Here is a 21,850-nt window from a genome sequence, read left to right on the forward strand (position 1 = left end):
CGTCTGCCACAGCTATGGGAAGGTCAATATAGGCTAGGGTACGTCTGCCACAGCTATGGGAAGGTCAATATAGGCTAGGGTACGTCTGCCACAGCTATGGGAAGGTCAATATAGGCTAGGGTACGTCTGCCACAGCTATGGGAAGGTCAATATAGGCTAGGGTACGTCTGCCACAGCTATGGGAAGGTCAATATAGGCTAGGGTACGTCTGCCACAGCTAGGGAAGGTCAATATAGGCTAGGGTACGTCTACCACAGCTATGGGAAGATCAACATGATGCCTTTACAAACAATTACATGCTAATAATACAATAAACACCCTCAGCTTTCCCACGAGCATTTGGCACAACCCAGACAATTGATTCATATTGTCGGGGCCAGGAGCTTGAGCCAGGCCAAGAGTGGGGAACCTCCAGCCTATTGTGGTATTAAGCGCAGCCTTGCAAAGCAATTCAATATTTGTATGAAAGTGAAACGTTGTATAACGAACAATTCTGTAATAGTCAGATCATGAAATTGAAAAGCTGTACTAAAGCATTGTTGTAATCAGAAAACCTTTCGCTTTTCTTTTGTTATAATACAGAATTTTTAAATGTATAAGTACTTTTGAAGTTTTAACTATAGTGAACTGCGGCATAATACTATCCTACTCTATAAATGCAGACTAATGAAATCAATTAAGTTAATGAAATAAATTAGGTGAATGAATTAATTGGGAACCTTGTAAAAGTGTTGGGTGAGTGTTATAGAGCCGCCCTATAACAAAGATGTCCCTGCCCCTGGCCAAGCTCTGTACTCTCCCGGCACAACCCACAACGGTCGCCTAACTGCCAGGGATTTATTTTCTATTGGGGAGACAAAGGCATCGTAATGGGCCCAAACATCTCGCCCTGCCCGGGACCATTCTACTGAGACACGAGTGTAAGGGTCACGTGCCACACCCTACCCGTCCAACCCGTCCTCATGAACGACGTATTTTGACCCATACTTTACCTAAGGCCAAAAATCGTTGTACTAGAAAATGGAAGCGGCTCGTGAAAATGACATACTGTCCTGTTTTCTGTTTTGGGTTTGCTAATAGGTTAGGATAAAGTCACTTTAGTACGATAGTTTAACATTGGGAAACCTTAGGACAGGCTGCACCCTAACAGTTAACATAATCCAAGTGATACCCACTACATAAGAACAAAGGCAACTGCAGAAGGCCTGTTGGCCTATACGAGGCAGCTCCTATTTATAACCACCCAATCCCACTCATATACATGTCCAACCCATGCTTGAAACAATCGAGGGACCCCACCTCCACAATGTTACGCGGCAATTGGTTCCACAAATCAACAACCCTGTTACTGAACCAGTATTTACCCAAGTCTTTCCTAAATCTAAACTTATCCAATTTATACCCATTGTTTCGTGTTCTGTCACTACCCGGATAACTCTGGCCAGCTGCTATAAGTCACAACCTACAAGAAACAGCTAACTGATTTGAAAAACGATCAAACCCAAACCAACCTAACATAACGACATATACGGTTTTGACAATCTGAAGCCTCAAGCTTTCTCGAGCTTCTTGTTTATAATGTGACCACACCCAGGCCTTGTAGGAAATGTATATGGTTTATCTCTCAGAATGTTTGGTAATATGTTCATTGTTTGTGATGTGTGTCTATGTATGTATTAACACGATGTACGTCGGGGTGAGAATAGCTTGAGCTACCTCATCCCTTTGTGTGTATTTTACTTCAATAAACTTATTTCAATTTCAATTCAATTTCAGGCCTAGTCGTCAACCCCCAACCCACACATAAGGGGCATAACTGGCAGACCCCTCACAGTGTTCAAGAGAGAACTTGACAACCACCTCCAAAGGATACCTGATCAACCAGGCTGTGACTCGTACGTCAGGCTGCGAGCAGCCGCGTCCAACAGCCTGGTTGACCGATCCAGCAATCCAGATCTGGTTGACCGGGCCGCGGGGTCGCTAAGCCCCGAAATCACCTCAAGGTAACCCCTGTATCACAGGGCTGGACAGCATATCTTGAAAAGCCCGCGCACTTACCTCATAGTATACCTCAGAGCATTGGCATGTATATAGCATTCGCTCAAGGAATGATTTAGAGATTGTGAAACACATTCCTGTGTATCAACAATTGCTTTATTCAGGTAGACACTAAAAAGGCCTTTGAGGCGAGTTATACAGAAAATTAAAAAAAATTAAAAGCCTCGCACGCATAGCGTTTCGGCAGACATTTTCCCGTGAGATAAATCCAAGGACAAGCGAAGAGTAGCCACGTGGGAAGCTCAAAGCCACCATGGTAAATAAACAACACAAATATAAAATCCCGTAATAAGATACGATAATTATCAGTTGGGATCAGATATCAAAACAAGCCACGTTTTGCTTACCGGTTTAAGGGGCAAGCATCAAAGACGGACAAACAGAAACGCGTTACGGCGGCTGGTGTTAAGTTAGAAGCAACATTCATCTATCGTGATCAAATATTCGCCGAGCAGACTAATGTACTCTCGTGGTTCCCGAGATCAATGCCCCTGCGGCCCGGTCTCTGATCAGGCCATTTTGGTAGTAGAGGACACTGTCCAGTAGAGGATCACCAACCTAGTTACTAGACCGAGTCAGGGATGTTTAGTCAGATAGACCAAGTTGCTCCTAATCTCCCAAGCATATGGACAGCCTAGTGCCATTGTAAATAACGTTCATCGTTCCTGGCGGGTGGTGTGAACCCGGTGACATCTCCGCTTCCCTAATTGTCCTTCCGTCGGGGGCGGTTGCGACCATTAGCTCTTTCATTCCACTTTTCAGCTTTCAATCAACACGTGTACAAGCTTCCCAAGCCTATTGTGCTCTTCCATGTCTAATTGAATAAACTCATTCTAAGGTCTCTGTGCACATTTTGGTACTATCCATCTATGTCCCCTTGTTTGTGTAGCACCTATACTAAATAATATATCTTTGTTTACACAATTTCCCTGTGAATCTTGTGTCATCTTGTGTCAAGGGGCCTCGTAGCCTGGTGGATAGCGCGCAGGACTCGTAATTCTGTGGCGCGGGTTCGATTCCCGCACGAGGCAGAAACAAATGGGCAAAGTTTCTTTCACCCTGAATGCCCCTGTTACCTAGCAGTAAATAGGTACCTGGGAGTTAGTCAGCTGTCACGGGCTGCTTCCTGGGGGTGGAGGCCTGGTCGAGGACCGGGCCACGGGGACACTAAAGCCCCGAAATCATCTCAAGATAACCTCAAGATAAGGATCCTGTTCCTTTTACTCCAGTGATGTTTAATTTAGTTTACCCCGTAACTTACCACGTTGTCATGGGGTTACAAAGTGGTAAGTGGAAATGGAATGCAAAGTGGAATGCCACCATTGTCTGGTGGCATTTTTCCTCTCACTTTTCCCTAGCTTAACTTTGTACTCACCTAGTTCTGCTTGCGGGGGTTGAGCTCTGGCTCTTTGGACCTGCCTTAAACTGTCAATCAACTGGTATACAGATTCCTGAGCCTACCGGTAATATTTCTTATAGTCGCTGGGACCTCTGATGTTAAATATCGGTTCTTATATAGTATTGGCCAACCTTGCATATGCAGCGATTAAGATAATGTTTATTCTGGTAAAAGTACATATATTCAAAATGAGTTACGAACGTAATGTTGGATTTCTAGATAGAGCTAGTACATACTATGCCTAAAGCCACTAATACGCACCTAGCGTTTTGGGCAGCGTAATGTTCATTTGCAGAGTTTCAGGGTAAGATAAGATAATGTAAGATAAGACAGGTTCAGGGTAACATCAGTCCTAGGTCTTTTTCAATGCAGTATCTGATCCTAGGAGGGTTTCCTCCTCCATATGGTACCTTGTGTCTGGTCTCCTATTGCCACCAACCAGCTTCATTGCTTTGCACTAACGCAAATGAAACTCTAGTAGCCACTTGATGGACAAATTCAATAATTTTCTCCAGGTCAATTCTTGCAATTTTCCTTTAGTTTTCCGCCAGTGAGAGAAGGCTCTCAGTCAACTTCTTTCCTTAGTCAAAAGGCTTTGATGGCACTATGGTATATCCGTCTGGGCTTGCTATTCTTTATATGGAATACCTTGAAACTGTTCTTCCCACTATTGATACTAGCCTAACTGGCTTCACTATTTTAATTTATTTTATTGGGGACAGAAGGCCTGTGTATATACATACTTTAGCGTTGCATCGAGTCCCCCCCCCCAGGTTAAATTACTGACCCTTCCCAGGATGCAACCCCACAACAGTTGCTTAACTTCTGGGTATCTATATACTACTAGATTAACTGAGACATTAGGTGAAAGAAAACGTGCACAACCCTTTCACAGTCTTGCCCAGAAATTGAACCTCAGCCATTCCTTTCCTCTCTTAACAGTCTGAATCCTTCTATCCATTTCAAAGTTGAATGGAAATCTAAGACCCGCTTTCCCTTCCCTGATGTGCATGTTCACAACTGTATCTGACTTCTCTGTCTACCACAAGCCTACATACATTGGTACGGACATTCATCCATTTACCTACCATCCTCCTGTTCAGGAAAGTGTTCTAGTTTCTCTTTTCCTTTGGGCCATATGCCATCAGTGACTTCCAGTTCCTTAATTCTGAATTCAACTGTGCCTACCCTCAAGCTAATTGAATATTCTTTCATCCTAAACCTGCTTCCAACATTAGAAATAATATTATGTGCCTTCCCTTAATACCTGAACTAAAAAATCTCACAAGGTCCCTTCATCCTCTTGATATAAAACTGGCCTTCAACAAACTGGAACACTTCATAGTACAGTAATCTGGCTCTCACTGCTGCTCCTGCTTCTAATGCTATTGGTGTTTATTCTACATCATGTTTGTCTTTTCCTCCAATACGTGTACAGTGGAGTACAGAGGCAACTGTTGTGAGGTTGTATCTTGAGAAGATCAGTACAGTAGTTTAATTTGGTGTGGAGTGAAACTTCATTACAAACCTAAAAAATATACTGTATACATAAACAGACTCCCTGTTCCCGACAAAACAAATTGCAGTACTGTACTGTACTTTATAATGGTCTACAATGGATACAAAAAGTCAACACTTCCTCTCTTTTTCAGACGTGTGGGTTGGATATCTACTGGCATTAACTTTGTCATCCTTTTCTGTGTGTGTTCAAGTACATTTTTGCCCATTAGAGACCAAAACTGAATTATATACAGTAGTCTAAATGAGGCCAAACATAGGCAAGACGAAACAGAATAATTATAAATTAATGTCATTGCTAATGCCTCTAGAAATATATCCAAATACTGTATCCTATTTGTTTTATTCCATACATTTATGCATTAGTTTTTTGGCTTAATATCCCTATTAATTATGACTATCAGATATATTTTTCATTAAGATTTGCAATTTCAACATTGTTCAACTGATACACCTGGAGAGGGTTTCAGAAGTTTTTCTACTCCCCTAGTCCGGCCTGGGGCCAGGCTTGAATTGTGATTTTGTCCAACAATCTGTTGCTTGGATAGGCCTACAGGTTCACATATCCACTTCAACCTGGTTGATCCATTTTCAAGTTCTTTCAAGTTCTTTCAAGTTCTGATTATCTAATTGTTTCTTGAAGATTTTCACTTTTGTTCCATGAGTATTTCTATTGCTTTGCTGGGAGAGTACTGAACAGCCATGAACCTCTGATGTTCATACAGTGCTCTCTGTTCCTATAGCATCTCTACTTCTCATTCTATTCTGCCTTTGCTTTAGTATCTTTCACTCCAGAACAGTATGTTGCTATTCTACTTTGCAAATTTGGAACCTGGCTTTCCAGTATCTTCCATGTAGAGAATATATTGGTACCCAGTAGTACAGTAGTCAGGTTCATTCTTGACTCACAATCCAGAATCATGAGTTCGAAAACTGAGCCGAACAGAAATGGTTGGGCGCATTTCCTATCACCTCATGTCCCTGCCCACCTATTATATTATAGTATATTAACTATATAATATACTTGCTAATATACTATAGTATATTAACTATATAATATACTTGCTCCAAAACTCTCATTACCTTATGTGTAGATAATGAGATGGGTCTGATAGTTATTAATTTACGTAACCTATCTCTTAAGTGTCCCACAGCCCTAGAAGTCCTACACTGATTCTTGGTCCCCTAATTACAATTCCCAAGTGTACAACTAATTACAATTACAGTTAACGTTTCTTCGCAACCTGCTAGATGATGGTGAGGTGAAGGCTGGTAATATAACCAGTCAACAGCGAACCATCATCGGTCTGAACCCCAAGAAGGGGTCAGTACAGACACTTGAGATATACCACACATTTGCAACATTCAACAACAACAATGTGACACTCAACATGTCCAGTTTCTACCCTCACAAGACACTTCAGCCTCAACAAAGAGCAGACAGCCTGACTCCGGCCGCATCGAGCTTCCACGCCCTCGTCCTGCATTCGAGCTATTCAACTCTGCCCGCATTCAGAGCGCCACACACTGCACTCTCACCCTGCATCCGAGCTCTCTACCCCCGGCCTCACTTGGTTTTCTGTCCTGCTCCAGGCTTCGTCTCAACTACTACAACATTTCACTACATTGCCAACAAACCGACTGCTGTAACCAACACTATACTAAATAAATATATAAAATCACTAAACGTTTTGAATCTAATCAACCAAATACATACTATACACACAAACTTACATTACACAACAGAGAAACCCAGGAGTTATGGGATTGCATCCGGAGGAGGGGGGGGGGGGGGCCCTTGATATAAGTCTAACATGTACTGTATGAATAAACTGGATGCTTGTCCCCCTGACACAATAAACTATTATATTACTACTGTATATTTAATACCTTTCTCGTCTCCTTTCCAGAGAGCACATTTTAAAAGCTTTGAGCTGATTCCAATAATTTAGGTCTTTTATCATGTGTATGCATGCCATATATGTTCCACGTATTCCCTCTATTTAAAAAATCTCTCCTGCTCTAAAAAGGGAAGTTAGTGCCAAAGTAATTTGCCTTGGTAAATTGTTGATAATTTGTCAACACACACACACATATATCAAATTTAAGATAAGCTTAATGGAAGACAGCACCAGTGATTTAAATAGTATTAACGCTGCTGTAGGATCCCTAGATTTAAACATTTTCAAAGTCCATCCTATCTTTTTTCTGGCTACTGCTACATTTGCTCGATTATGTTCATAAATGTCAGATCATCAGACAATAATTCCCAAATATTTACAAGTTGTTTTCCTTCTATAAGTAGGTCTGATTGTGTCTTGCACCCTGTACTTAATTTAAGTCCATCATTTCCACCATAACTAAGTACAGCACTTGGAATTTATTACTCTTAAACTTCATGTTATTTTTCATTGCCCAATCAAACACTTTATTAATATTGGCTTGTAGTTTTTCCAGTGCCTTCTACGAGAAAATTTTCATGCTGATTTTTATATCAATAAAGAATGACAGGAAGCTGTGACTAGTATTTTTGTCTGCAGTATATCTGATGTAAGAATGAGATAAAGCAGTGGTGCCAGGACTTTACCTGGGGTATGGAGCTTTTCACTGCACCTGTACTTTATTTGTTTAAAAGTTACCCATTGCATTCTGTTTGATAAATTTGAAAATCCAACGACCCTACTTGACCCATTATTCCTATTGATCTCGTTTTATAGGCTATCACTCTATGGTCACATTTATCAAATACCTTTGCAAAGTCTGTGTATACAATATCTGCAATTTGTTTGTCCTTTTAATGCTTCATGATGTCATAGTGGTTGAGTAGTTGCAAAAGATATCTGGTACTTAAGCTCAGTATCCTACATTTTTTAGCACTAAAATACATCTGCTAATCTTTCATCCACTTTAAACTCCTATCTAGATCATCTTTCAGCAATTATTACTATTTACTCCTGTACCCAAAACACTTGTATAAGAGTACAGTACTGTATATGATAAATAACAGAGGTCCAGGGCAAAACCCTGGTACACTCCAATTTTCAGTTTCCCCACTTGAACCTATTAACTCCATTTATGCTAACTTTCAAATAATCACACACTAATTCAAATAACTCCCATTACCATGTGCCTCAAACTTTCTAACGAGTCTCACATGGGGAACAGCATCAAAGGCTCTGATATTGTGACAAATCTTTCCACTGCCCAAAATATATTGGAAAAGAACTTATAAATTTGTTAAACATAAATGGCATTTCATAAAATCATTTTGTAAATCCATTGTTAGTCTGTGCTTTTCAAGATGTAAACAAGTGGCTTTTGCGAGTATAGATTCCAGCAATTGTTCTCAAGTTAATACAAGCTAATTAAATAATACTTCAATGCAAGTGATATCACCCTTCTTAAAAACACCACCACATTTACAACCATCCACGATTCAGGGACTCTGATCAACTCTAATCATTAATTTAAAAATGTAAAACAAGGGCTTACTATGCTATCTTTACATTCAAGAACCCTGGCAAATATTTTGTCTGGCCTTCGGGACTTGTTGGGCAATAATTTTTGCTATTTGTTTAATGATTTCCTCTCTGGTAACCACTAGTCAACCTGTATTATTCACCATCTAAACGAATTTCTTTAGCTGCAGGCATAAAATATAATTCTTTAGAAAATACAGAGGTAATTAACAATTTAAAATGTCAACCATTTCTGTCATAATTGGCCTGGTTTCTGGTCTCCAGTCATCAAATCCAAATTTCTCCAAATTGAAAAATGGCAATGACTCATGTTCTATATTAGTATCAGACATTAACAGTCAGTGGTTCCCTAACGAATGAATCACTATTAAAGAGTGTCTGGTATCTAGTCTCCAGACATCCAAAAAATGAAGTGACAATTAGCAAAAACCAACAATAGCAACACACCCTTTTACCATGTACCCCACAATATCAGATTTCAATTTTTCACGAATAATGAGTCATCACACACATTAGGATACCCTGCCTGTATGTTTGGACATCCCCCCCCCCCGCCCCACCCCGAATGCTAGCCTCTGGAAATCCAAGGGGCCAAATCTTGGAACCTAGTCCATTATTCAAGTAGTATTACTTACCAGAAAAAAAACTAATATACATGGCTATATAGAAAATGACCTGGCACTAGAGTAGAAGGGTACCACTATAGTACAGTACTGTACTTGGTTTTGCAATAAACTCCAGACACTACTGCCATTACTGGACCATATTTCATCGTATTGTTTCTCACAGCTGGGGACAATTCCCACTGGGCCAACTACTGAGCTTCAGGATGCAGCCCACAACAGTTGCCTAACTCTCAGGTAGCCATTTACAGCTAGGTGAACAGAGGCATCAGATGAAAGAAAACATCCCTAACCGTCTCTGACCAACCCAGAGATTAAATCCAGGATCCTTAGTTGTGAGCATAGACTGTAGACCACTGCACTATGAGTATTGCACCTCTATAGCTATATAATAATTATATAATACAGTAACAGTATACAGTGGAACCTTGGTTGACAACTCCTAGAGGAGGATTTTTTTGGTACACGTTGGTTTACTTGGAAGACAGCATCTGTTTATACGTGTTACGTTTAGAACGAGCGTGTGATGTGGGCGCCGGGTGAGGCACTCTCAGTTTGTTTGACTTGAGGCACTCAAGTCTATCCTGTGTAATGATGGCCGCAGTGGCACTTGAATTCTTTGAAGAATTTCATTGTTTGCCTGCATTTTTGCTTTTTTTTTAACATAAAAGTTCTCATTATTTATAATACCATGGTTCCCAAGAAAGTTGGTGGTAAAGTTCAACCTAAACTTTTGTTGAGAAGCCACAAGCAGATCCTAGTGGCATGCAGGCAAAACATGCCAGAGTGTACCTGAGAGAAGTCATCACTGCCTGATGTTATAATGGAAGCGGACTCCCCTTCCAAACACTAACACCTCTCCTCCTCACTGCACCAACAAGAGTCCTCATTCAAGGTAAGATATACATACTGTACTGCATTGTAGCCAGTACAAAATGAGTTATTCTGCATAAAATGTATTTTTAAGCTAATATTTAAGGGGGTTTGGAACAAATGAATTAAATTCACATTATTTCTTATGGGAAAATTCGTTTTGGTTGACAAATTTTTGATCGACAACGTGTCTCTGGGAACGGATTATGATCGTAAACGAAGGTACCAATGTACATGAATGGTGAGATACTAAAGAAATTGTTCACGACTTTGGTTAGATTTAGATTAGACCAAAGACCTAATTAGATGTTGTTAGACCAAAGCTGGAATATGCAGCGGTTGTATGGTGCCCATATCTTAAGAAGCACATCAACAAACTGGAAAAGGTACAAAGACATGCAACTAAATGGCTCCCAGAAATGAAGAAAGGTTTTGGTTCCCAGAACTGAAGGGATGTTTTGCTTGCCCAAAACGCTGTGTGTATTAGTGGCTTTAGGCATAGTATGTACTAGGTCTATCTAGAAATCCAACATTATGTTTGTAACTCATTTTGAATGTACACTGTATGTACTTTTACCTGAATAAACATTATCTTATCTTATCTATCTACAAGGAGAGGTTAGTGACATTAAATATGCCAAAACTAGAAGGAAGATAGAAGAAGAAAAAAAAGAGGCGATATGATCACTACGTACAAAATAATAATGGCAATACAAAAAATTGATAGGGAAGAATTCCAGAGACCTGGAACTTCAAGAACGAAAGGTCATATATTTAAACTAACTAAACAAAGTTGCCGAAGAAATATAAGAAAAATCACTTTCGCAGTGGTAGACAGTTAGAACAAGTTAGGTGAGAAGGTGGAGGAGGCCAAAATCGCCAGTACTGTAGTTTCAAAGCGTTTTATGACAGAGTGCTGGGAATACGGGACACCACGAGCGTAGCTCTCATCCTGTAACTACACTTAGGTAATTACACTAGCTTGTATTGGCTACTATTCTAGTCTTTCAAGACAATAGAATTACTTAAAAAATTATAATTTGTTATTATTCTGATAAGAACATAAGTCCTCATACACTTCTAATCCAAAATGTTTATTGATGATCACATATAACATTAATTATGACATAAATGGTAATAGCCATATAAGAATGAGTTTTTCCAATGGTCACAGTATGGAATGATTTTGTTAAACTTAGGTACATAACATTGTTTTGCTACCCTAATATATGTTGCAATATTGGTTATATATGAAAATAAAAAGAATGAAAGGTAATTATGCAGCCATTCTCTATGCATGCTTATGATTCATTTTAATTTTTTCTTTGTTCATATGTTAGAGACTTTCAGTCAAATGATGCCGATTCAAAGTCTAATTTATTGTCAGCATAAATAAAATTTTATTGTTTATTATTTTTAGTCATTGTCAGGCAAAACATTTGCAAACACACTAACACACAAGTGCCATAAGTGCACAAGCACCACAATAGCACAACTAATGCACAAGTACTGCGAGAGCACACGGTAGTTCACATTAGTTTTGTGAAACAGGGATAGAAGACAAATGTAAAACAGAGGCCTATTGTACAAATTCATAAACAACAAATTGCAAGTAAAGGATAATAGTCAGTGGTTGAAAGTGGGAAAGAAATTCAGAGAAGGAAATGTGTGAAACATTAAACAAAAAGTTCCAAAGTGTTTTTGTAGAAAATGAAATCTTCAGGGAACCAGACACAATAAGAATTCCAGAGAATAACAGAGCACACAGAGGTGTCTAGAGAGAGTGGGAAAAAATGTTCAATGAGCAAAGTAAGAACAAAGCAGTTGGCCCAGATGGAGTTTCAACATGGGTTCTGAGAGAATGTGCATTTGAGCTTAGCATTCCACTTCTGATTTTTCAGGCATCCCTGTGTACAGGAGTCATAGCAGATGTGTGGAAAAAGGCTAACATACAGTAGTTCCAATTTACAAAAGTGTCGGCAGGGAAGATCCCCTCAATTATAGACCTGTATCATTGACAAGTATAATAGTAAAAATATTGGAAAAAATAATTAAAACTAAATGGGTAGAACACATGGAGAAAAAGATACATCAGGTAGTATAATTTTCGATCTGGAAGATCCTGGCTAACGAATTTACTCCGTTTTTTATGATCGAGCCACAGGGATTTTACAGGAAAGGTGGTTGGGTTGACTGCATCTATCTGGATCTAAAAAAAAGGCTTTTGACAGAGTTCCACATAAGAGGTTGTTTTGAAAACTAGAACATATTGGAAGGGGTGACAGGTAAGCTTCTAACACGGATGAAAATTTGTCTAACATAGAAAAATGAGGGCAGTAATCAGAGGCAATGTATCAGACTGGAGAAATGTCACAAGTGGAGTACCACAGAGTTCAGTTCTTGCACCGGTAATGTTCATTGTCTATATAAACGATCTACCAGATGGAATACAGAATTATATGAACATGTTTGCTGATGATGCTAAGATAATACGGAAGATAAGTAACTTAGATGATTGTCATGCCCTTCAAGAAGACCTGGACAAAATAAGTATATGGAGCAGCACTTGGGTAATGGAATTTAATGTGAATAAATGCCATGTTATGGAATGTGGAATAGGAGAACACAAACCCAACACAACCTATAAATTAAGTGAGAAATCTTTAAAGAATCCTGATAAAGAAAGATCTAGGGGTGGTTCTAAATAGAAAACTATCACCTGAGGATCACATAAAGAACATTGTGTGGGGCGCCTATGCTACACTTTCTAACTTCAGAATTGCTTTTAAATATGTACATTGATGGCAAAATACTAAGAAATTGTTTACAACTTTTGTTAGACCAAAGCTGGAATATGCAGCAGTTGTATGATGCCCATATCTTAAGCAGCACATTAACAAACTAGAAAGGGTGCAAAGACATGCCACTAAGTGGCTCCCAGAACTGAAGGACAAGAGCTACGAGGAGAGGTTAGAGGCATTAAATATGCCACAACTAGAAGATAGAAGAAAAAGAGGCGATATGATCACTACGTACAGAATAATAATAGGAATCGATAAAACTTACAGAACAGAATTCCCGAGACCTGGAACTTCAAGAACAAGAGGTCAAGATTTAAACTAACTATAACTATACAAGGATGCCAGAGAAATATAAGAAAATTCACTTAGCAAACAGAGTGGTAGACAATTGGAACAAGTTTGGTGAGAAGGTGGAGGCCAAAACTGTCAGTAATTTCAAAGCAGTATATGACAGTGCTGGGAAGATTGGACATCACGAGCGTAGCTCTCATCCAGTAACTACACTTAGCTAATTGGGGCCTGACAACTGAGTGGAGTACTCAGGATTCATAGTCCTGAGGTTCCGGGTTCAATCCCCGGTGGAGGCGGAAACAAATGGGCAGTTTCATTCACTCTGATGCCCCTGTTCACCTACCAGTAAATAGGTACCTGGGAGTTAGACAGCTGCTACAGGCTGCTTCCTAGGGGGAAGGGGTGTAGCAAAATGGAGGCCTGGTCGAGGACTGGGCCGCAGGGACGCTAAGCCCCAAAATCATATCAAGACAGGTAATTACGTACCAGGAGAGCACAAGTCTCCCCCCCCCCCCCCCCGAGTGCAGCTTTTAACATTGTTTTGTTACTTAATATTATATATTTGGTGTTCCATCTAATGCACCATAAAACACACACACACACACACTACCACCAAATAATATACTACACATTTACCAAAAACTGACCATGGTGTAGCTATGTGCGATCAAATTTGTGGACGTTGGGATGCATTATGTTTACACTGGCAAGCATGGTTTTTATGAAGACCAGATTATGTAATGCTCAAGTTCTGCACACTTCAGTCAACATTATGTGCACTAAGTCTAAATTTTTACTCTTCATACCTTTATATTTCGATTTTTGATACTGACCAACAGTTAACAGTAACTAGAGTATAACCGTGCATTCAGTTTCAAGCTCAACAAGTCACAGGACTGAGAACAGGAGCAAGCGTTTTTACCCATAGGGCTATAAACTCATGGAACCACCTACCCGCCGAAGCCGTAAATGCCAAAACTGTTAACTTTGAAAGTGAAGCTAGAAACGATCATCTAGGCAAATGGAGGGACCTTCGACAAGGTGCCAGCTTCCTGTCCTCATCGAGGCCACTAGTGTTAGTGGCTCTTAGGAAAATTCAGGTACAGTAAAATGGTGGAAATATCTATTCGATTCATCTGGTGAAGCATGTATCCTGTATCCAACTGAAGCTCCCTCCCACACACCTGAGATATCTATGCTCCTCCCACACACCTGAGATATCAGTGCTCCCTCCCTCACACCCGAGATATCTGAGCTCCCTCCCTCACACCTGAGATATCAGTGCTCCCTCCCTCATACTTGAGATATCAGTGCTCCCTCCCTCACACCCAAAATATATCTGAGCTCCCTCCCTCACACCTGAGATATCAGTGCTCCCTCCCTCACACCCGAGATATCAGTGCTCCCTCCCTCACACCTGAGATATCTGAGCTCCCTCCCTCACACCCGAGATATCAGTGCTCCCTCCCTCACACCCGAGATATCTGAGCTCCCTCCCTCACACCCGAGATATCTGAGCTCCCTCCCTCACACCAGAGATATCTGAGCTCCCTCCCTCACACCCGAGATATCTGAGCTCCCTCCCTCACACCCGAGATATCTGAGCTCCCTCCCTCACACCCGAGATATCTGAGCTCCCTCCCTCACACCCGAGATATCTGTGACCCCTCCCTCACACCCGAGATATCTATGACCCCTCCCTCACACCTGAGATATCTGTGACCCCTCCCTCACACCCGAGATATCTGTGACCCCTCCCTCACACCTGAGATATCTGTGACTCCTCCCTCACACCCGAGATATCTGTGACTCCTCCCTCACACCCGAGATATCTGAGCTCCCTCCCTCACACCTGAGATATCTGTGACCCCTCCCTCACACCCGAGATATCTGTGATCCCTCCCTCACACCCGAGATATCTGAGCTCCCTCCCTCACACCTGAGATATCTGAGCTCCCTCCCTCACACCTGAGATATCTGAGCTCCCTCCCTCACACCTGAGATATCTGTGACTCCTCCCTCACACCTGAGATATGCAACTGAATTCAATAGATCCTTTTCATCAATTAGTGCTAACCTTGCCCAGACACACTCACTCCACACATTCTCATGTGCTATCTACATGTACAAAACCTTGTTCCTAAATGCTAATCCTGATCTGAAACTTTTTCTTCATAGATGTAATAGAACCCATGAGCACCACACCAGAAATAAATATCTCTGATATCCAGAGAGTCAGAGTAAATCTGATTAAACATTCCATACAAATATAAGGCCCCAGTCTATGGAGTAGAGTGTACTCACTCTATGGGAGTGAGTACAGTCCCCCTGTACTCACTTCCTCATGAATTAAACAATTGTCTAACTCACGGAAGTGTTTAGAAGTAACACCCAGAAAAGGAGCTAATTTCTTCCTCATAATTTCCTAGCTTGTGCTTCAAACTCACACACAGCATCTTGTACTGCCCCACTGCCCCAATATTAGTACTCAAGACGCATGTCCTGGCCAGTGTCATCACCGCTGTCATCTTAGGTTGGAGTTATTTCTTGATGTAAACCCTTACTGTAGGGTGCCCTGTCCTCACTAGGGCAGCCTGTCCTCGTAGTGTGTTGGGCCCTGCTAGACACGCTATCAGTCTCACTAACTTCCTACCCATATACACCTACCAATCTCATGTAATCTCACCAACCTACAGTACCGTCTTGTGAATAATTGGTGAGTATTAGTATTATTATGATAAGATATGGGTGGGGGTAGCGCGAGGCTCCCCCACCAGAGCCCCAACACTACACAAACAAAAGGTAAACAATGCCTCTATCTCCTCCCCGCCGCCACCCACGGGGAAGACAAGGACACCAGGCCACCGGGGAAACATTCATGCGTGTCTCACCTTCCTTGTAGAGCACTAGCAGGCACAGTAAGAGCGCCAGGGCGCCATGTTCACCAGCTCCTCGCCCAGGACTTGGGGCCATGGCGGCCATTTTTTCACTGAGGCTTGTGACGTCACGCCTGGCAGTGGGCGCCTGCGGCCCAAACTGTCGTACGGCAGCACACCTCCGCCACCCTCCACCTGTAGTGACCCTCCACCCGTAGTGACCCTCCCCCTGTAGTGACCCAGCCCCTGTACTGACCCTCCCCCTGTACTGACCCTCCCCCTGTAGTGACCCTCCCCCTGTAGTGACCCTCCACCTGTAGTGACCCTCCCCCTGTAGTGCCCCTCCACCTGTAGTGCCCCTCCACCTGTAGTGCCCCTCCACCTGTAGTGACCCTCCACCTGTAGTGACCCTCCACCTGTACTGACCCTCCCCCTGTACTGACCCTCCACCTGTACTGACCCTCCCCCTGTACTGACCCTCCCCCTGTACTGACCCTCCCCCTGTACTGACCCTCCCCTGTACTGACCCTCCACCTGTACTGACCCTCCCCCAGTAGTGACCCTCCCCCTGTACTGACCCTCCCCCAGTAGTGACCCTCCACCTGTACTGACCCTCCACCCGTAGTGACCCTCCACCCGTAGTGACCCTCCCCCAGTAGTGACCCTCCACCCATAGTGACCCTCCACCCGTAGTGACCCTCCACTCGTAGTGACCCTCCACCCGTAGTGACCCTCCCCCTGTACTGACCCTCCCCCTGTAGTGACCCTCCACCCGTAGTGACCCTCCACCCGTAGTGACCCTCCACCCGTAGTGACCCTCCCCCCGTAGTGACCCTCCCCCCGTAGTGACCCTCCACCTGTAGTGACCCTCCACCTGTAGTGACCCTCCACCCGTAGTGACCCTCCACCCGTAGTGACCCTCCACCCGTAGTGACCCTCCACCTGTAGTGACCCTCCACCCGTAGTGACCCTCCACCTGTAGTGACCCTCCACCTGTAGTGACCCTCCCCCTGTACTGACCCTCCCCCTGTACTGACCCTCCCCCTGTAGTGACCCTCCACCTGTAGTGACCCTCCCCCTGTAGTGACCCTCCACCTGTAGTGACCCTCCACCTGTAGTGACCCTCCCCCTGTACTGACCCTCCCCCTGTAGTGACCCTCCCCCTGTAGTGACCCTCCACCTGTAGTGACCCTCCACCTGTACTGACCCTCCACCTGTAGTGACCCTCCACCCGTAGTGACCCTCCACCCGTAGTGACCCTCGACCTGTACTGACCCTCCCCCTGTAGTGACCCTCCCCCTGTAGTGACCCTCCACCTGTAGTGACCCTCCACCCGTAGTGACCCTCCACCCGTAGTGACCCTCCCCCCGTAGTGACCCTCCCCCCGTAGTGACCCTCCCCCTGTAGTGACCCTCCACCTGTAGTGACCCTCCACCTGTAGTGACCCTCCACCTGTAGTGACCCTCCACCCGTAGTGACCCTCCACCCGTAGTGACCCTCCCCCTGTAGTGACCCTCCACCCGTAGTGACCCTCCACCCGTAGTGACCCTCCCCCTGTAGTGACCCTCCACCCGTAGTGACCCTCCACCCGTAGTGACCCTCCACCCGTAGTGACCCTCCACCTGTAGTGACCCTCCCCCTGTACTGACCCTCCACTCGTAGTGACCCTCCACCCGTAGTGACTCTCCCCCCGTAGTGACCCTCCCCCTGTAGTGACCCTCCACCTGTAGTGACCCTCCCCCTGTACTGACCCTCCCCCTGTACTGACCCTCCCCCTGTAGTGACCCTCCACCCGTAGTGACCCTAAACCCGAAGTGACCCTCCCCCTGTAGTGACCCTCCCCCTGTACTGACCCTGCCCCTGTAGTGACCCTGCCCCTGTAGTGACCCTCCCCCTGTAGTGACCCTCCCCCTGTAGTGATCCTCCCCCTGTAGTGACCCTCCCCCTGTACTGACCCTCCCCCTGTACTGACCCTCCCCCTGTACTGACCCTCCCCCTGTAGTGACCCTCCCCCTGTAGTGACCCTGCCCCTGTAGTGACCCTCCACCTGTAGTGACCCTCCCCCTGTAGTGACCCTCCCCCTGTAGTGACCCTCCCCCTGTAGTGACCCTCCCCCTGTAGTGACCCTCCCCCTGTACTGACCCTCCCCCTGTACTGACCCTCCCCCTGTAGTGACCCTCCCCCTGTAGTGACCCTCCCCCTGTACTGACCCTCCACCTGTAGTGACCCTCCACCCGTAGTGACCCTCCACCCGTAGTGACCCTCCACCTGTACTGACCCTCCCCCTGTACTGACCCTCCACCCGTAGTGACCCTCCACCCGTAGTGACCCTCCACCTGTACTGACCCTCCCCCTGTAGTGACCCTCCACCTGTAGTGACCCTCCACCCGTAGTGACCCTCCACCCGTAGTGACCCTCCACCCGTAGTGACCCTCCCCCTGTAGTGACCCTCCACCTGTAGTGACCCTCCACCCGTAGTGACCCTCCTCCCGTAGTGACCCTCCACCCGTAGTGACCCTCCACCCGTAGTGACCCTCCACCCGTAGTGACCCTCCCCCTGTAGTGACCCTCCACCCGTAGTGACCCTCCACCTGTAGTGACCCTCCCCCTGTAGTGACCCTCCACCCGTAGTGACCCTCCACCCGTAGTGACCCTCCACCTGTAGTGACCCTCCCCCTTTACTGACCCTCCCCCTGTACTGACCCTCCACCCGTAGTGACCCTCCACCCGTAGTGACCCTCCACCCGTAGTGACCCTCCCCCTGTAGTGACCCTCCACCCGTAGTGACCCTCCCCCTGTACTGACCCTCCACCTGTAGTGACCCTCCCCCTGTACTGACCCTCCCCCTGTAGTGACCCTCCCCCTGTAGTGACCCTCCACCCGTAGTGACCCTCCCCCTGTAGTGACCCTCCCCCTGTAGTGACCCTCCCCCTGTACTGACCCTGCCCCTGTAGTGACCCTGCCCCTGTAGTGGCCCTGCCCCTGTAGTGACCCTCCCCCTGTAGTGACCCTCCCCCTGTAGTGACCCTCCCCCTGTAGTGACCCTCCCCCTGTAGTGACACTCCCCCTGTACTGACCCTCCCCCTGTACTGACCCTCCCCCTGTACTGACCCTCCCCCTGTAGTGACCCTGCCCCTGTAGTGACCCTCCACCTGTAGTGACCCTCCCCCTGTAGTGACCCTCCACCCGTAGTGACCCTCCCCCTGTAGTGACCCTCCACCCGTAGTGACCCTCCCCCTGTAGTGACCCTCCACCTGTAGTGACCCTCCACCTGTAGTGACCCTCCCCCAGTACTGACCCTCCACCCGTAGTGACCCTCCACCCGTAGTGACCCTCCACCTGTAGTGACCCTCCCCCTGTACTGACCCTCCACCCGTAGTGACCCTCCACCCGTAGTGACCCTCCCCCCGTAGTGACCCTCCACCCGTAGTGACCCTCCACCCGTAGTGACCCTCCACCCGTAGTGACCCTCCACCCGTAGTGACCCTCCACCTGTAGTGACCCTCCCCCTGTACTGACCCTCCCCCTGTAGTGACCCTCCCCCTTTAGTGACCCTCCCCCTGTAGTGACCCTCCCCCTGTACTGACCCTCCCCCTGTAGTGACCCTCCCCATGTACTGACCCTGCCCCTGTAGTGACCCTGCCCCTGTAGTGACCCTCCCCCTGTAGTGACCCTCCCCCTGTAGTGACCCTCCCCCTGTAGTGACCCTCCCCCTGTAGTGACCCTCCCCCTGTACTGACCCTCCCCCTGTACTGACCCTCCCCCTGTACTGACCCTCCCCCTGTAGTGACCCTGCCCCTGTAGTGACCCTCCACCTGTAGTGACCCTCCCCCTGTAGTGACCCTCCACCCGTAGTGACCCTCCCCCTGTAGTGACCCTCCACCCGTAGTGACCCTCCACCCGTAGTGACCCTCCACCCGTAGTGACCCTCCACCTGTAGTGACCCTCCACACGTAGTGACCCTCCACCTGTAGTGACCCTCCACCTGTACTGACCCTCCCCCTGTACTGACCCTCCACCAGTACTGACCCTCCCCCTGTACTGACCCTCCACCTGTAGTGACCCTCCACCTGTATTGACCCTCCACCTGAAGTGACCCTCCCCCTGTACTGACCCTCCACCCGTAGTGACCCTCCACCCGTAGTGACCCTCCACCCGTAGTGACCCTCCACCTGTAGTGACCCTCCACACGTAGTGACCCTCCACCTGTAGTGACCCTCCACCTGTACTGACCCTCCCCCTGTACTGACCCTCCACCAGTACTGACCCTCCCCCCGTACTGACCCTCCACCTGTACTGACCCTCCACCTGTACTGACCCTCCCCCTGTACTGACCCTCCACCAGTACTGACCCTCCACCAGTACTGACCCTCCCCCTGTACTGACCCTCCACCAGTACTGACCCTCCCCCTGTAGTGACCCTCCACCTGTACTGACCCTCCACCTGTAGTGACCCTCCCCCTGTACTGACCCTCCACCAGTACTGACCCTCCACCAGTACTGACCCTCCCCCTGTACTGACCCTCCACCAGTACTGACCCTCCACCAGTACTGACCCTCCACCAGTACTGACCCTCCACCAGTACTGACCCTCCACCAGTACTGACCCTCCCCCTGTACTGACCCTCCACCAGTACTGACCCTCCCCCTGTACTGACCCTCCACCAGTACTGACCCTCCCCCTGTACTGACCCTCCACCAGTACTGACCCTCCCCCTGTACTGACCCTCCACCAGTACTGACCCTCCACCAGTACTGACCCTCCACCAGTACTGACCCTCCACCAGTACTGACCCTCCCCCTGTACTGACCCTCCACCAGTACTGACCCTCCACCAGTACTGACCCTCCCCCTGTACTGACCCTCCACCAGTACTGACCCTCCACCAGTACTGACCCTCCCCCTGTACTGACCCTCCACCAGTACTGACCCTCCACCAGTACTGACCCTCCCCCTGTACTGACCCTCCACCAGTACTGACCCTCCACCAGTACTGACCCTCCCCCTGTACTGACCCTCCACCAGTACTGACCCTCCACCAGTACTGACCCTCCCCCTGTACTGACCCTCCACCAGTACTGACCCTCCACCAGTACTGACCCTCCACCAGTACTGACCCTCCACCAGTACTGACCCTCCACCAGTACTGACCCTCCCCCTGTACTGACCCTCCACCAGTACTGACCCTCCCCCTGTACTGACCCTCCACCAGTACTGACCCTCCCCCTGTACTGACCCTCCACCAGTACTGACCCTCCCCCTGTACTGACCCTCCACCAGTACTGACCCTCCACCAGTACTGACCCTCCACCAGTACTGACCCTCCCCCTGTACTGACCCTCCACCAGTACTGACCCTCCACCAGTACTGACCCTCCCCCTGTACTGACCCTCCACCAGCACTGACCCTCCACCAGTACTGACCCTCCCCCTGTACTGACCCTCCACCAGTACTGACCCTCCACCAGTACTGACCCTCCCCCTGTACTGACCCTCCACCAGTACTGACCCTCCACCAGTACTGACCCTCCCCCTGTACTGACCCTCCACCAGTACTGACCCTCCACCAGTACTGACCCTCCCCCTGTACTGACCCTCCACCAGTACTGACCCTCCACCAGTACTGACCCTCCCCCTATTTAAATTATTCCTTCTTTGACGGGAAATTCGTGTCTGCATAAGCAGTTCCGTTATTTTTTTCCTTCGTTTATAGTGTCGTCTGCGTTCTCTTTCTACGTTGGATATCTTTCTGGCTTTCCTCAAAGGAACATGTTTCAGACAGACTTGATACGCTTCCGAAGTCAGTTTTTCTATTCCTTCCGTAGGACTTGTATTACTTAGAACAGTTTCCCATGGAATGTTTGTAAGTTCCCTGTTTATTATCTCCCAGTCTATCCTTTTATTATTAAAATTGAATTTACTGAATAGCCCCT

At 46.4% G+C, this 21,850-nt stretch overlaps 1 protein-coding gene across 2 annotated transcripts in view; it reads right to left on the minus strand.

The window, feature by feature from the left end:
• The window catches only part of tkv (serine/threonine receptor kinase thickveins), a 76,722-nt gene extending 60,663 nt beyond the window's left edge, over positions 1-16,059 (minus strand). For both annotated transcript variants that reach the window (XM_045745641.2, XM_045745640.2), the window contains exon 1: positions 15,934-16,059. In XM_045745641.2, coding sequence (XP_045601597.1) covers positions 15,934-16,024 — 91 coding nt within the window. In that variant the 5' untranslated portion in view covers positions 16,025-16,059. The remainder of the gene's footprint in view (positions 1-15,933) is intronic.
• Between the last annotated feature and the right edge of the window lie 5,791 nt (positions 16,060-21,850).

The sequence above is a fragment of the Procambarus clarkii genome, chromosome 16 (assembly GCF_040958095.1).
Source record: "Procambarus clarkii isolate CNS0578487 chromosome 16, FALCON_Pclarkii_2.0, whole genome shotgun sequence".
In the NCBI taxonomy this organism is placed as follows: domain Eukaryota; kingdom Metazoa; phylum Arthropoda; class Malacostraca; order Decapoda; family Cambaridae; genus Procambarus; species Procambarus clarkii.